We start from the raw sequence: 12,361 nt of genomic DNA on the forward strand, positions 1-12,361 counted from the left end.
AATCCTTCGGGTATATACTCAGCAATGGGATGGCTGGGTCAAATGGTATTTCTAGTTCTAGATCCTTGAGGAATCGCCACACTGTCTTCCACAATGGTTGAACTAGTTTACAGTCCCACCAACAGTGTAGAAGTGTTCCTGTTTCTCCCCATCCTATCCAGCATCTGTTGTTTCCTGACTTTTTTTTTTTTAATACTTTATGTTCTAGGGTACATGTGCACAGCATACAGGTTTGTTACATTTGTATACATGTGTGATGTTGGTGTGCTGCACCCATTACCTGGTCATTGACATCAGGTATATCTTCTAATGCTATCCCTCCCCCCTCCCCCCAATTCCACAACAGGCCCCAGTGTGTGATGTTCCCCTTCCTGTGTCCAAGTGTTCTCATTGTTCGATTCCCACCATGAGTGAGAACATGCGATGTTTGGTTTTCTGTTCTTGCAGTAGTTTGCCGAGAATGATGGTTTCCAGCTTCATCCATGCCCCTACAAAGGACATGAACTCATCCTTTTTTATGGCTGCATAGTATTCCATGGTGTATATGTGCCACATTTTCTTAATCCAGTCTGTCATTGATGGACATTTGGGTTGGTTCCAAGTCTTTGCTATTGTGAATAATGCCACAATAAACATACATGTGCATGTGTCTTTATAGCAGCATGATTTATAATTCTTTGGGTATATACCCAGTAATAGGATGGCTGGGTCAAATGGTATATCTGGTTCTAGACCCTAGAGGAATCGCCACACTGTCTTCCACAATGGTTGAACTAGTTTACAGTCCTACCAACAGTGTAAAAGTGTTCCTATTTCTCCACATCCTCTCCAGCATCTTGTTTCCTGACTTTTTAATGATCACCCTTCTAACTGATGTGAGATGGTATCTCATTGTGGTTTTGATTTGCATTTCTCTGATGGCCAGTGATGGTGAGCATTTTTTCATGTGTCTATTGGCTGCATAAATGTCTTCTTTTGTGAAGTGTCTGTTCATATCCTTCGCCCACTTTTTGATGGGGTTGTTTGATTTTTTTCTTGTAAATTTCTTTAAGTTCTTTGTAGATTCTGGATATTAGCCCTTTGTCAGATGGGTAGATTGTAAAAATATTCTTGTAAAAATATTCTCACTCTGATGGTAGTTTCTTTTGCTGTGCAGAAACTCTTCAGTTTAATTAGATCCCATTTCTCAATTTTGGCTTTTGTTGCCATTGCTTTTGGTGTTTTAGACATGAAGTCCTTGCCCATGCCTATGTCCTGAGTGGTATTGCCTAAGTTTTCTTCTAGAGGTTTTATGGTTTTAGATCTGACATTTAAGTCTTTAATCCATCTTGAATTAATTTTCGTATAAGTTGTAAGGAAGGGATCCAGTTTCAACTTTCTACATATGGCTAGCCAGTTTTCCCAGCACCATTTAATAAATAGGGAATCCTTTCCCCATTGCTTGTTTTTGTCAGGGTTGTCAAAGATTGGATGGTTGTAGATGTGTGGTGTTATTTCTGAGGGCTCTGTTCTGTTCCATTGGTCTGTATCTCTGTTTTGGTACTAGTACCATGCTGTTTTGGTTACCATAGCCTTGTAGTATAGTTTGAAGTCAGGTAGCGTGATGCCTCCAGCTTTCTTCTTTTGACTTAGGATTGTCTTGGCAATGCGGGCTCTTTTTTGGTTCCGTGTGAACTTTAAAGTAGTTTTTTCCAATTTTGTGAAGAAAGTCATTGGTAGCTTGATGGGGATGGCATTGAATCTATGAATTACCTTGGGCAGTATGACCATTTTCACAATATTGATTCTTCCTATCCATGAGCATGGAATGTTCTTCCATTTGTTTGTGTCCTCTTTTATTTCCTTGAGCAGTGGTTTGTAATTCTCCTTGAAGAGGTCCTTCACATCCCTTGTAAGTTGGATTCCTAGGTATTTTATTCTCTTTGAAGCAATTGTGAATGGGAGTTCACTCATGATTTGGCAAATGCACCTTGTTTCAGAAGTGGGAAGAGTAGAGCATAGTGGAAGGCTTTCCTTATTTGTCAGTAGTGTGAGTGCAAGGTGTATGTTGCTTAGCGTATGTATATAAGAACCACATGAGTACATTTTTTATATTGTGTCTAGATATTTTTTCTAGAACAGTGGGTGCATCTAAAGAATATTTTAAAACACATTTTTAGTTATCTGTTGAAATTTATTAAGGCGGTATTAGTATCCTTTTAAAATCACTTTGTAGAGTCATCTCGTTTGATGGGAGAGTTCAACCTCATCTGTTAAAATTTCTTAGAGCAACTGTGTACCTTATTTTGGTGTTTTTTGAAGATAAGGTAAAGGTAAAGTGATTTGGGAATTTTGAAAAGGAATTTTTTTTCTTTCTAAGTAGTAATTAGAAATGTCTTGGCAAGGCAGTAGTAGTTACATAGTGGTTAAGAGTGCAGCCTCTAGAGCCTAACTGCCTAGTTCCAATCCTGGTTAATACTTGTTAGTCCTATCAACTTGGACAGATCAGCTTGCTGTGCCTGTCTTTTCTGTAAAATAATGTTAATAATAAAGCCTTTCTCCTAGGATTGCTCTAATGATTATATGAGCCAGTGTCTGTAAAATGTTAAGAATAGTTCCTGGGCCAGACTAGTACTCAGTAAATGTTAGTTATGAAAGAAAATGTTAAGTTTCCTCCAAAGTGGGTGTATTTTTACATCTTTTACAAAGGGACCATCAACTATCTGAAACTTAGGTTTTGACTCGTAATTAAAATTGGTTAGAAAAACCAGAGCCCTGATATCACTTATTATAATTAAACTTAAAAATAACAGCCTACATGAGGGATGTATTTATATTAAATGTTTAAATGAGAAAAGTGTTTCCTTAGTAGATAATATTATTAATATAAGGTTATTCTAGTTTTTAAATGTTATAGTCCTATTTTGAGTAGCTTTTAGAGAATTAAAGATTTTTAGATTTTCATATGGGCTCTCATTGAAAAATGGCTGGGAGACAGGTATCCTCTGTGCTCCCATCAAAAAGACAGAGAAGTTTGTCTTCTTACCATGATTGTCAGTAAGATTAATTGCCAGCAATAATAGTAGAAGAGTTAGAACTGCAACAACAGCTCAGTTGTGTATTTAGGCATACAAGGAGTTCAGTGTTGCTTATATGTGACGTGTAATGCCTGAAGGGGTAGGAGATGGGGCCAAGCAATGTGGACTTTATCCTTTGGTGATAGGTAAAGTTAAACAAGGATTAAAAAAAATTCTTAAGATACTTTATTTCTGTTTGCTGGAAAATTGACATAATACACTATGCTAGTCCCCCACTGTGGCTACAACAAATGACCACAAACTTAACAGCTTAATATGTCAAACACTTATAATTTTATAATTCTGTTTTTCACAAGTAAATGCACAGAGTTGCTTGCCTGGTTTCTCCGCTTCAGATCTTATAGGCTAATATCAAGGAGTCACCCAGCAGAGCTCACGTCTTTGAGGCTCTAGAAAGACTCTATATCCAGGCTCATTCAGGTCATTGGAAGAATCAAGTTTCTTGTGGTTGTAGGACTGAAGTGTATATGTTGCTGTCAGCTGAGGGCCACCCTGTCTCCTAGGGACCTCTCTCTGATCCTTACATAGGGACTGGTACATCTCAGAGCCAGTAATACCACAATATGTCTTTCTCATGCTTGGGGACTGACTTTCCCTTCTACCACATCTCTCTTGCCTGCTCCTTAAAATTCATCTTTCTGACTACAGCCAGAGAAAGTTATCTGTTTTTAAGGGTTTATGTGATTAGACTGTGTTACTTGGATAATCCCAGAAAGGTCCCTCTCTTAAATTCTGTAATCTTTCTTAACATCTTCAAAGTTATTTTGCCATGTAAAATAAGAAATTCAGTTCTTAGGAATTAGGGCATGGGATCTTTAAGTGGGGTCATTCCGCCCACACATATTTCTTGTCTTGTTAGAAAGGAAACCCTCAGAACAACCAGAAAATTTTGAAATAAGTAAATAATCATGTAATATCTGTAATGTAAAACATGCTTCCTTAGAATGGCACCCTTATTCACTGCTCAACCATGTGTAGCAGCCCTGACCTACCGGCGGTTCAACAAAGTCTTAGATGTGTCCATGAAACTAGGGGACTGGGATGCCTGTTGGAGTCTTGGCTTATACAGTTACCTTCCATTCTGGTGATGTTTTGTAACACAACTTGCCAAATTATTAATACACAGGTAGTAAATGGCAGTCTTTTTGCATGAGAGCAGAAGAGTAATAGGTGGAATCAATAACAGCAGTAAATTAACAAGTAGTTCTTAGAATCTAATGACATTTGCTGGACACTCCTTATGTTCCTGTTTTACAGGAGATAAATCTAGGGTCCAGAGCAGGGATGCGACTTCCCCAAAGTCTCATAGCTATACAGCTAGTAAATAGTGGAATCAATTTCTGAGCCCAGGTGTCTGTACTATTCCCCTTCTGTTGGTCACTGGAACTAAAATTGTTTAGTGAATCTTGCAGTTTTCATAGTTTGTACTGAAACCAGATTTTAGAGCTTTTGAATCTTTTAAATCATAATCTTGCACATATCATAGCTTTTTTGATAGATAATATGATTTTTGATGTTCTTTTATTACTATTTTTTCCATTTCAAAATAACAAAGGATGGGCTAGCATATTTATTTCATTTATTGCTTCCCTTCTCTATTTTCTTAACCTCATTAATAATATAAATTCATTTCTATTGTATGCTCTGAGCTGTTAGAAACTTGCCTTTTATAAAGCTTTTCCTTGGGCAGTTACTGTAATTGAAATAATGGGACTCTGTACAAGAAGGAAAATAAATGTGACTAACCCTGGGGATCTAGGAATTCTTTACTTTGCACTTTAGCACCACTGTTCATTTTTCTGAAGCTACTAATTGTTTCACCTTGCAGCATTAATGCTATTGGAACAGTGCAGTTTCAAACTTTTATCTCCCTTTTACACTCAGGAGAATTAAAAGCCACAGTATCTCATTCTAAGAGGTGGGCTACCCAAATTTTCTAGGCTGAGAAAATAAAACCTAAAGGGATAAAGAGAATAGTAAAATAACTTTAATTTCAGCATCTAAATTGTGTTAGGATGGCTTAACTCCTTTCCCACGCTTGGAGAAATGTATCTGTTCAGTCTTAGTTGAAAGATAGTGCACTTTCCATTGGAGCATTTGCTTTGTATTTGTCACTTTTAAAGCAGTTTTTTTTTTTTTTTTTGTAATTTTGCTATAAGAGTGATGCAGTTAGCATCTGTTGTCAGTGTACTGTAATGGAACTCACTAATGTTCTACATCCCTCCTCTTTCACAGACTACGATTTTGGAAGCAAAGTAATTTTCAGCGATCTGAAAGCCTGTTTGATATATAAAAGGAGTTACCAGAATGACTAACATAACCATTCTTATTTTTTCCTATCCTCAAAATGGTACTCCTGCCCCCTCCTCCACCCCCGTGTTTCCCAGGATGTGCTGAGTTTTCTTTCTACTCTGGAAAATGCTGAGAGAAAGAGAAACTAAATATATGGAGCAGAGAAAAAACTTATCTGAATATTCTTCAAAATACTTTCCTTGTAGTCCTTCAAATTTAAATTTCTAAAAGTATTTACTGTTATGTAAAAGATGTAAACTTATTTTGATCCTCTTGCAAATATTATTGTCTTATCCAGTGTTATGAATAAATAAGAAGAGAAAAATCACTGATTTCTCAGGACCTAAAGATTACTCTTTTAAGCCTTCCTTCCTTTTTTATTTATTTATTTATTTATTTATTTTTTGAGATGAGTCTCGCTCTTGTCACACAGCCTGGAGTGCAATGGCATCATCCTGGCTCACTGCATCCTCTGCCTCCTGGTTTCAAGTGATTCTCCTGCCTCAGCCTCCTGAGTAGCTGGAATTACAGGCATGCCCTACCACACCTGGCTAATTTTTATATTTTTAGTAGAGGCAGGGTTTCACCATGTTTAGCCAGACTGGTCTCAAACTCCTGACCTCAGGCGATCTGCTCCTCTTGGTCTCCCAAAGTGCTGGGATTACAGGCGAGAGCCACTGTGCCTGGCCTCATTCAGTTAATTTATTGAGAACCTGCTGTGTCGTAGATACTATTGACCACTCTATGTACAGTGTCACTTTTTAATATAGCTTTTATACAGTCAGTTATTTTAAAAAGAAATTTAGAAAACAAGAAAAAATATTTTATATTTACCTGCATGTTTACTATTTCTTTCCTTTTGACAATCTCAGTTTCTCTATAATGTCATTTTCATATCATCTTGATTTTTGAAGGGTATTTTTGATGGATATGGAATTCAGAGTTAACAAGCTTCTTTCAGCACCTTAAAAATGTAGCTCCATTGTCTTCTAACTTATATTATTTTTAAAAATGAGAAGACAATGAAAATTTTTATCTGTGTTTGTGTATTTTTATTGTTTGTTTTTACCTTTGGCTGCTATTAAGATTCTATATATCACTGGTTTTCAGTTATTGATTATGACAATGTCTTTATTTTTTTCCCTCTGTTTATCCTGCTTGGGATTCATTTAGCTTTCTGCATCTGTAAGTTACAGTTTTTACCAAATTTGGAATTTTTTAAGTCCTTATTCAAGTACGTTTCCTTCCTCTGTGACTCCAATTATATGTTTGTTAGAATGCTAGATACTGTTCCACAGGTCAGTGAGATTCTGGGTTTTTCCTCAGATTTTTTTTCCCATTTGTCTTTCATTTTAGATAGTTTATATTGCTGTGTCTTCAGATTCGTGGGTCTTTTCTTCTACAGCTAAGCTTATTTGTTCAGTTTTTCATTTCACATATTGTATTTTTCTGCTTTAGAAGCCATATTGGTTTCTATTTTGTATTTTCCATTTTTCTCATCATATTAATATTTTCAGTGAAATCTTTAAAAATATTTGTAATAGCATTAAAAGGCTATTTGTCTGCTACTTCTGTCTTCTCTGTCATTTCTGGGACTCTTTGTCTATTAGTTATTTTTCTCCTTGTTAGGTTTCTGTGTCTTTATGTGCAGTAATTTTTTATTGCATGCTGTGAATGCTATGTTGTTGTTGTGTATTTGTGTCTGTGTGTATTTTAATTTTTTTTGAGGTGTGTGATTTTTTTGTTATTTTGGAAAGCTTTTAAATTACTTGTGCATCAGCGTAATCATTTTTAAGGGTCATTTTAAAGCTTTATTTCAGCAAGTATATAGTAGTCTTTACTTTGGGGCTAATTTAACCCTCCTACTAAGTCATGTTTTTTTTTCCTGAGCTCTCTACTGAAAGCCCTGAATGTTCAGTGAAGCTGCTTAGAACTCACATGTCTCCCAGCCCTATGCAAGCTCTGGGAATTGCATCACTTACAGCTTCCTGATAGTTGTTCTCTGCTTGGCCTCATGGAATCTCACACTAAACATGTATAGCTTATTATTTATCTAAAGACTCATTGAGATTCCATGCAGCTTTATGGAGTTCTATTAATATCTCTGCCTACTTTCCTCCTTGGAGGAACTCTTAGAAACCTTAGTTTCCTCAGGCTCCCCAAACCGATCTCTATCTTCTTAACTCAGTGTGAATGCCATTTTCTGCTTAGGTTCCTCCTCCTCATCCTTCCATCTATATAGTACCTTTAGGCAGAAATCTAGAGTATTTCAGGGCTTATTCATTTTCCTTCTCTCAGAGATCATAGTCCTTCCCTGCCTGCTGTGCAGTATCTGTATATAATTGTAGCATATATCTTACTCAGTTTTCTTGATGTTTATAGCAGAAGGGTAAGTTCATTATGGCTGGAGGCAGAAGTCCCTGGTAGTTTAATTTTAATTCTGATTTATTCTTATTCAAGTAGTATTTAGTTAATGGGAATTCTGACCAGCTGATTTTACAAGGTGCAATAGGGGCATGCCTCTGAGATTTGGGCTTTTGTATTGACTCACCAGGCATGCATTCCAAGTAAGTGCAGACTGGGCCATCCTAAATCACAAGATTAGTAGCAAGACATATCAATTTTCTTATTCTCTCATTAATTTAGAGTGAAGTTTTAAAAAATACTTCAGTTTTTCTTACACCCTCTTTAATCACATCCCATTTTTATAAATCATGTTTTCCTTATGTGAAGTGATATAGCTATATTGCTAATCAACTGTATCCTTTTAAAATTTCAGGAGCAGCATTTCTTGCTATTACCACTATCTATGCTGAGACTGGTTCAGGTTTTGTAGTACCAAGTGCTTCTGCCAAAGCAGGTGTGGAAGCCATGAGCAAGTAAGTACTTCCTTGTCAATCCTGTTGCTGAATGTAACTAATAGTTTGGTGGCGCAGGGAACTAAATTCTTGCTTTCTGGTGTCCATCCAGAGAAAAGTAAAACAAAGACTTGGATTCACCATGAGACACACATTTTATCTCCCAGATAAGTCTTATTTGTCTATAGCAGCATTGTCCTTTGGAACTTTCTGCAGTGATGGAAATGTTCTGTAAATATGCACTGTCCAATAGCCACATGCAGATATTGAACCCTTGGAATATCCCACTATGACTGAGAAACTAAATTTTAAAAATTAGTAGTTGTATATGGCTAGTGGCTATGTATTAGACACCACAGGACTATAGCTTTTTTGCTCTCCCAAAGATCTTTATCAGTGCCATCCCTAACACCTCTCATAAGCACATCTTTATTCTTTTATTTCACATACTGTTTAAGGTTAATGGGACTAACACAGACTATGAGCACTTGCCAAGTCCAGTGGCCTTCTCTCAGCAGAGTATAACTGCTTTTTTTTTTTTTTTCTGAGACAGGACTTCACTCTGTTGCCCAAGCTGGACTGCAGTGGCGCAATCATAGCTTATTGTGGCCTTAATCTCCCAGACTCAAGCGATCCTCCCACCCTAACCTCCCAAGTGGCTGGGACTACAGGGAGGTGCCACAGTGCCTAGCTAATTTTTAAAAATTTTTTGTAGAGATGAGGTCTTACTGTGTTGCCCAGACTGGTCTGGAACTTCTGACCTCAAGAAATCATCCGGCCTCTGCCTCCCAAAGTGCTAGGATTACAGGCATGAGCCACCATACCCAGCCATGATTGCTTTTTGAATTTGTTCTCCATTGTCTTTGTTAAAATGGGGATTCTCATCATTTCATTGCTTGTCTGGCTTGCTGTAATCATGGTATATTTCTTTGCTACCAATCTCTTCCCCCTGTATTTTTTATTCACATTTTCACCAGAATTATCTTTCTAAGAACATGTATGTCTGCTCACGACACTCCCCAGCTAAAAATCTTAGATCATTTCCTGTCACTCTTTGGAATAAAAGCCAGAACTCACTATGGCATTCTAAACAGACTTGTCTCTGGCCATTGTTAATTAATTTATTTATTCAATAAGTATTTATTGTATACCTTATATGTGCTTCATCCTAGGGATATGATAGTGATGGAAATAGAACAGTCCTCATTGTCAGCTGAGTTTAAATTTTTTACTATTCCATTTATTATTTCCATGCTTTAATTTCCATTAACTCTTCCATGTTTCCCTAAACGTACCATACAGCTTTCATATGTCTATGCCTGAGTTATATTGTTGTTGGAATTTTGCTGTGATGTTTTGCTTACTTCCTTTGGGATGTTTTCTCTGTAATCATTTCCTCCTCTCTGCCTTAAAACTTTGTTTAATCCAATCTAGTGAGAGGACAAACACTAATAAGTAGATTCTAAAATGAAGGTAATATACCAATATAGCAGAGGCAGAGAGCAGGGCATGGCCAGCTGGAGTGCAATGGTGCGATCTTGGCTCACCACAACCTGTACCTCCTGAGTTCAAGTGATTTTCCTGCTTCAGCCTTCCAAATAGCTGGGATTACAGGCATATGCCACCACACCTGGCTAATTTTGTACTTTTAGTAGAGATGGGGTTTCTCCGTTAACATTAAGCAATCTGACTTCCCCACTTCAGCGTGAGTTCTGTGAGAGAAAGGGCCATATGTTTGCATCCTCATTACCCAGAAGGTTCTGGTCCATAGCTGGTGCTCCATGCTTATTCAGCTGAATTATGGTACTCTTCTTTTAGTAGTCCCAGAGCATTTTTAATATTTAAGTCAGTAAATACACATTAGTTTGAGATAGAAAGAAATATTTATTCACAAGCTGAATCTTAGTCTGAATAGAGATAATTACCATTTTTAAGGTCATGTGGTGTTGGAAATAAAGGATGAGAACTTGACTATTTTGGCAGCATTTGTTCAATGTCAATATTTGTTTTGTGAGAACCCTTCAATCTTGTTACAGGTTTTCATCTCATGTCCTTTAAGAACTGATTTGGTGCTGCTTTTATTGTGTTCCTGCATATAATAGATGCTCAGTAAACATGTGCCTTCCTTTACAGCTTGAGTTGCCATCAACCTTCTTCTCATACTTTATAGTACACAGTCATACTAAATAAGGCATTTTAGGTTCCCAAATTCTACATGTTGTTTGGGCCCTTGTCCTTTACTCATACTGACCCATATGCCTTGGCTGTCTTCCTTTCTCCATCTGTATTAGTCCGTTCTCACGCTGCTACGAAGAAATACCTGAGACCGGGTAATTTATAAAGAAAAGAGCTTTAATTGACTCACACTTCCACATGGCTAGGGAGGCCTCAGGAAACTTACAATCATGGTGGAAGGCACCTCTTCACAGGGCAGCAAGAGAGAGAATGAGTGCCATGTGAAGGGGGAAGCCCCTTATAAAACTGTGAGATCTTGTGAGAACTCACTATCGCGAGAACAGCATGGGGAAAACTGCCTTCAGGATTCAGTTTTGTCTACCTGGTCCCACCCTTGACATGTGGGGATTATTACAATTCAGGGTGAGATTTGGGTGGGGACACAGAGCCAAACCATGTCACCGTCCTACCTCCTTAATCTGTCAGCTCCTCCTTTCCCCTGCCTTTTGCAGCAAACTCCTAATCCTTCTTCACCTGTCAGCTCAAATGTTACCTCTTCAAAGAAGCCTTCCCTGTCACTCCCACTTAGGTTCTTCTTCTTTTAAGCAGGTGTGGCTCACATCACACAATTCCCAGCCTAGTAACTAATTCATTATATAACCAAGCTCACCTCTCTTGAGAGGGAGGGACTGCTCTTTTGAGAGCAGGGACTGACTTTATTTGAGGCTAAGCAGTATTTATAGTATTGATATGTGGTAAGTATATGATAAACATTTGTTGAATGAACAATAATAATGGCTAACATATTGAATATATTGTTCTTAGCATCTTAACATGCAGAGCTAACTGTATGAGGTAGATTCATTATCAGATTACAGTAGTTCTTCAGTATATCAGCTAGCTTAATGACAGTTGAAAGATCATGCTAGCAATTGAACAAATGTATCTGACACACCTCTGAGCACAGAGAGGATAGCTTTTCCTCTAGGCAGATTTTCTTAACAGGTTGCTCAGTTTTTCATAGGATAATATAGACTCTGCTCAGTACAGTAATTCTATTAAGACATGAAGCAATTTAGAGTAGATACACTATAAATAAATGCCCAGGGTAGCTATGGCAATGAAGTTTGTCAAAAACATCACTCAGAGAAGCAATTTTTATGTATGTTCTGTCTGAAAGAGATACAGCCCACCCATTTCTCTAAAATACATTCATGGATTAAGTCAGATTAACAGGCTATCTTTAGATTACATGTACCCTATTCTGTAGAACTGGTTTTACTGAATTGGCCTTTGAAGTGATGCTGTAAGACTGTATTAATGGATGTCTGATAGTTTCATAGAACTTAGCCCATTTTTAAAATTATTATACTTTACATTCTGGGATACATGTGCAGAATGTGCAGGTTTGTTACATAGGTATACATGTGCCATGGTGGTTTGCAGCACCCATCAACCCGTCATTTACATTAGGTATTTCTTCTAATGCTATCCCTCTCCTAGTTCCCCAACCCTCGACAGGCCCGGTGTGTGATGTTCCCCTCCCTGTGTCCATGTGTTCTCATTGTTCAGCTCCCACTTATGAATGAGAACTTGTGGTGTTTGGTTTTCTGTTCTTGCGATAGTTTGCTCAGAATGATGGTTTTCAGCTTCATCCACTTCCCTGCAAAGTATATGAACTCATCCTTTACTATGGCTGCATAGTATTCCATGGTGTATATGTGCCACATTTTCTTTATCCAGTCTATCATTGATGGGCATTGGGGTTGGTTCTAAGTCTTTGCTATTAAGAACAATGCTGCAATAAACATATGTGTGCATGTGTCTTTATAATAGAATGATTTATAATCCTTTGGGTATATACCCAGTAATGGGATTGCTGGGTCAAATGGTATTTCTGGTTCTAGATCCTTGAGGAATCGCCACACTCTCTCCCTCAATGGCTGAACTAATTTACAC

The 12,361-nt window shown here is 37.5% G+C and overlaps 1 protein-coding gene across 1 annotated transcript in view; it reads left to right on the forward strand.

Annotated features, from left to right (window-relative positions):
• DECR1 (2,4-dienoyl-CoA reductase 1) overlaps positions 1-12,361 on the forward strand; it is a 45,129-nt gene that overhangs the window by 21,716 nt on the left and 11,052 nt on the right. The window contains exon 6 of the mRNA XM_008001045.3: positions 8,149-8,248. Coding sequence (XP_007999236.3) covers positions 8,149-8,248 — 100 coding nt within the window. The remainder of the gene's footprint in view (positions 1-8,148; positions 8,249-12,361) is intronic.

This window comes from Chlorocebus sabaeus, chromosome 8 (genome assembly GCF_047675955.1).
Source record: "Chlorocebus sabaeus isolate Y175 chromosome 8, mChlSab1.0.hap1, whole genome shotgun sequence".
Lineage (NCBI taxonomy): Eukaryota > Metazoa > Chordata > Mammalia > Primates > Cercopithecidae > Chlorocebus > Chlorocebus sabaeus.